The sequence below is a fragment of the Chinchilla lanigera genome, unplaced genomic scaffold (genome assembly GCF_000276665.1).
Source record: "Chinchilla lanigera isolate Chin_1 unplaced genomic scaffold, ChiLan1.0 scaffold00026, whole genome shotgun sequence".
NCBI lineage: Eukaryota > Metazoa > Chordata > Mammalia > Rodentia > Chinchillidae > Chinchilla > Chinchilla lanigera.
In genome coordinates this window covers 55,347-60,005 of record NW_004955427.1, presented here as the reverse complement: position 1 = coordinate 60,005, position 4,659 = coordinate 55,347, and the positions used below count along the sequence as shown (strand labels likewise).

Here is a 4,659-nt window from a genome sequence, read left to right as displayed (position 1 = left end):
AAATATTTATTTAAATAAATGAATTAAGAGTATTTTAATTTTATAAAAATTATTCAGGTTAGCATCAGCCTCACCCCCACACAATTTTTTTGACTTTTATTAATATATGTTTGGGATGCATAATGATTATATTCACTGTAAGGGATTGATATGTGCACGTAATACATTTAAATTCCCTTGATTTCCCCCTCCCCCTTACCTCTTTTTTATTTTTCCAGCGTCTCATTCATTTATTTATAAGGGCTAGGGATACAGCTCAACCTTTATAGGGCTTGGCATATAACTCAGTGGCACAAGCACCTGCCTGGGAAGTTTGATTCCTGGTACAAAAAAGAGAGAAAAACCATCTTATAAAATAAATTATATATGCAGACTGAAAACTAGACTAATAGGCCACAGAACACATAAGAATGTAAGACAACTGTACTAAGTCAAGGTACACTTCTAAATACATTGTTTCAATTTTAAACTTTTGAAAGACATAATAGATTGTTTGGCATGTGCAGGGGTAGAATGAAGTTTTGTATTTGCACTGGCACAAGGACAATTTCATATTAAAACACCTTTTTTCCTACTCTGCACATACTTCTAATACAGTATCTTCTAAACAGGTTAAAAACACAGTCTGAGAGTTTTCATATTAAACTGAAAAATTAAAGTTTTAACAGTGTAGAATGGATCAAAAATTTTATATTCTGATTCTCTATGCTTCACTAGCATCACTACAGCCAAACATTTGAAATCAAGTGATGAGATACGTCACTTGATAAAGCAGACCTGCAATGCCAATGTCAGGACACTTCCTGAGCTGGAAATGGCAAAAATTAAAGATTAATACCATTCTAAGAAGAAACATCTCTGGAAAGGTGGTAAATGGTATAGCTAGATGTGTGTTTAGAATAAATATTCTCAGATCCACCAAAATGTTCATACACAGATACTTAACAATTCAGCCAGATGACAGGAACCAAAAATGGTTTAAGTAACACTCAATAATTAAAATGTAAAAATAGACTGTTCACCACATTAAAATAACTAAAAAATATTTCAAATGCCAATCTTTGTATGATGAAGTAGCATGATATTAACTGATCAGAAAACAGTGCTTCACATTATGAACACACAATATGCTAGTCTTTGAGGTGATACTGCTGCCTGGGAATATGAGAATAGTCAGTGCCTATGAATGAATATTCCTGAATAAATTAATTTTATGTAGAATACTTTCCCTTTACATATTTCTTCCTTCTTCATGCTAGTGTCTGTCTTCACAAATTTTGTCCGCATTTACCCACTGATTTCTGATATAGTGGACAATACTGAAACTCACTGTGAAATGATCTTACAAAAATATATGCTAGATTTTATGAAACTGGTGAAAGTGTTGCTGGAGAATTGCTTGAACAAACTTTGTAGCCCCATTAATAAACAAGACTGCCTAGCTTTAGTGTGATTGAAATATAACAAAAAGCAGAGGGATAAAATATAAATATAGTCAATAGAGAACAGTTTATACAAAAAGAAGTAACTTGGGCTCTGGGAAAATTCAGAATCTTGGCATACTTTTTTACAAAACTGATCTGTCTTTATTTTTGCTATCCTTCCTTGAAATTAAAAGTTAAAAGTTGCATAGAGTTATCATACTGCAACCTGTAAAATAATTCTCAGGAGGTGATACTTGATTCACTTGTCTAAAATTAGTACACATTTGTGATCACAAGTATTTGATTAATATATGTACTTCCACATATGCTGGTTTTCCTGGGATATAGCTCAGCGGCACAAGTGCCTGCTTGGCAAGTGCAAGGTCCTGAGTTCTATTCCCGGTACCAAAACAAAAAATAACATATATGCTGGTTTTAAAGAAGCAAAATTCTAACCAATCCTTCTTTTCTCTACCCACTATAAAATACCAGTTAAAGTTTTACAAAGATTTATTTCATGAGGTTTTTTTCCTCTGTAAGGCCAGTAAATAATCTTCAGATTAGCTTGTTTGTAATTCTATTTATCCAATTACCATTTCTCCCATTCAGACTGTAGCACAAGTAGTTCAGATTAATTACTAATTTAAGACAGAGACCAGAGTAGTTCAGCAATGCCAGCACAGATTATTCTAGAAATAAGAAGAGAGCTAGGTAAAAGTGGAACTTCAGAGGGGAAGAGTTGTTTGCTGAGACTGGGCTGTGTAACTTAAATTTTCAAGAGGCATTCTGAGAATGAAACAAGATGATTCTCAAGGCCCAGGGAAATGTGGTGACATATAAACAAAAATAAAGTTAAGAAGGGAGACGTGAAAGGAAAGTTCTACATTATACTGTTATTTGTGGAATCAGAAGTACAAAGATGATGTCTTTAAATTTCTGTGGACTCCGAAAAAAGAATACCAAAGAGAATATTTATGAATTAGGGACAACAACAAGAGAAAGCAAGTCAAAAGATTTTGGATCTTGTAGACCTGAGGTAATCACTTTTCAGAAAATCAGTGTAGGGGCCCGGGCATGGTGGTGCATGCCTGTTATCCCAGCACTTGGGAGGCTGAGGCAGGAGAATTGTTGCTAGTTCGAGACCAGCCTAAGCTACATAAGTGAGCTCAAAGTCACCTGAACTGCATAGTGAGACCTTGTCTCAAAAAGAAAAAAAAAAAAAAAAAAAATCAGTGCAGGTTTGGAACTATAGATGTCCATACCCAAAGTGATGGTGTCGTGAAGGGACAGAGGGATCCAACATCACTGAGGCCCACAGCTTGAACAGAGCTCACCCATAGCTTGATACCTGCTACAAAAAAACCCTATAGCAAGCAGGGACCTACACATGTATGTGCAACCAGAAAGGGATGGAGATGAGGCTAGACAAATCCTATCTAGATGGGTTTAAATGGAAATAATGATAGAAATCTTGAAATGTTTAAGAAAAATTGTAATGAGGCAAGATAGGATTTCTTTGGCTTTACAAAGAGAAATTAGGTATCTATATTTTTCATTCATGAATTTGGGGATGGGAAGTATAATTGCTTTCTCACTGCTTTTTCTGAATAGACCACACATGTTGGTTATCTGTGTAAAGTCAGCTGGTGGCCAGGTAGTCTAGCATGCTGTTGAAACATGACAGTAGCCTTCTGAGAATGTAGATATGAGCTCAGAGCATCAAGAAAGGATGTGGAAAGAGGAAACTTCAAAATTTGTCACTTGAGTCACTTCAAAATTTGTCATTTGTGTTATTTTGTGTTAATTTATGGTACAGATTATCCCCTTTAATAGATTTTTTCCTGTGAACACATTGGTGCTTAATTTGAATGTATTATGTTATATTATAATTTTATGTATAATTTATGAATTTCCCCTGTGTAGAAGTTTTTGCTGCTCCTAAGTAATTAAGCTATTGTAGGTGTTGTTTGTTTAAAATTTCTTGAGATTACATTTTTAGTTATAATTTTTTGCAAAACACTTTTTACTTCCTTATTTCTCAGGCTATATATGAAAGGGTTTAGCAAGGGAACTACTATTGTAAACAGAATGGCAGCTGGTATATCTTTATCTCCTTCTTCAAGCAAATTTGGTCTAATGTACATGAAGAAAATAGATCCATAGAATAATGAAACAGATACAAAGTGAGATGCACAAGTGGAAAAGGCCCGGCTCCTTCCTTCTTTACCTTTCATCTTGAAAATCGTAAAAAGAATATAGAGATAAGATATTAAGACACTACCTATTGTGAAGACTTGAATTGAACCTGAAAAGACAAATAGTACCAGTTCATTGATGTAAGGATCAATGCAGGAAAGTCTGTACAAAGGGAGAATATCACAGTAAAAGTGATTGATGTAATTAGACCCACAGAAAGCTAACCTAAGCAGAAGGCCTACATGAATCATGGAGTGCAGGTTTCCAGCTACGAAGGCCCCTGTTGTCATCTGAATGCAGAGTTTCTTTGACATCATGGTGTGGTACTGCAGAGGTCTGCATATGGCCACATAGCGGTCATAGGCCATTGCTGCCAGAAGAAAGCAGTCTGCAGTTTCAACAGTGCAAAGGAAATAAAACTGTGCCATACATTCATAGAGTGAAATCTTTCTGTCTTCAGAAAAGAAGTTCTGTAACATCTTGGGAGTAATAGCACATGCACAACAAGAATCCACAAAAGCCAGGTTACCCAGGAAGATATACATTGGTGTGTGAAGACTCTGTTCCTCTGAAATCAGTATCACCAGGCCAATATTCCCTATCATAGTGATCAAATAGATGGCAAAGAACACCACAAACAGAAGAGTCTTAAGGTCTACATGATCTGCAAATCCTGTGAGAATAAACTCACTTTTCATTGTATGATTTTCTCCAATCATTCCTGATATCTCTGAGAAAATGGAGAAATAAGTTGTAAGTTTATGACATATGCCAAACACTACTGAGTTCTCTTTGATTCAAAGGTAGAAGAGCATATTTTGTAACATTTTCACACATCACCTGGACTTTGCCGTGTGATCAGTGTGGAGCAGAATCCTTCTTTCTAATCTATCACCTTTTTGGCTGGTTATTGAATATTTCCTCAGCACATTTTGAAGGAAAACTTCAGATTTAAGTCATACAGGTTGCTTCTGAGTTTTTGAGAAAAATATTCAAACAAAAACCTTGCCTATATACACTAAGTGAAGCTGATTAATAC

At 35.2% G+C, this 4,659-nt stretch overlaps 1 protein-coding gene across 1 annotated transcript; it reads right to left on the bottom strand.

The window, feature by feature from the left end:
• Nucleotides 1–3,328: 3,328 nt before the first annotated feature.
• Nucleotides 3,329–4,388, bottom strand: LOC102014471 (olfactory receptor 5K1). The gene has a single exon (XM_005386270.1). The coding sequence runs from the start codon at nt 4,337–4,339 to the stop codon at nt 3,371–3,373; it is 969 nt and encodes a 322-aa protein (XP_005386327.1). The 5' UTR covers nt 4,340–4,388; the 3' UTR covers nt 3,329–3,370.
• Between the last annotated feature and the right edge of the window lie 271 nt (nt 4,389–4,659).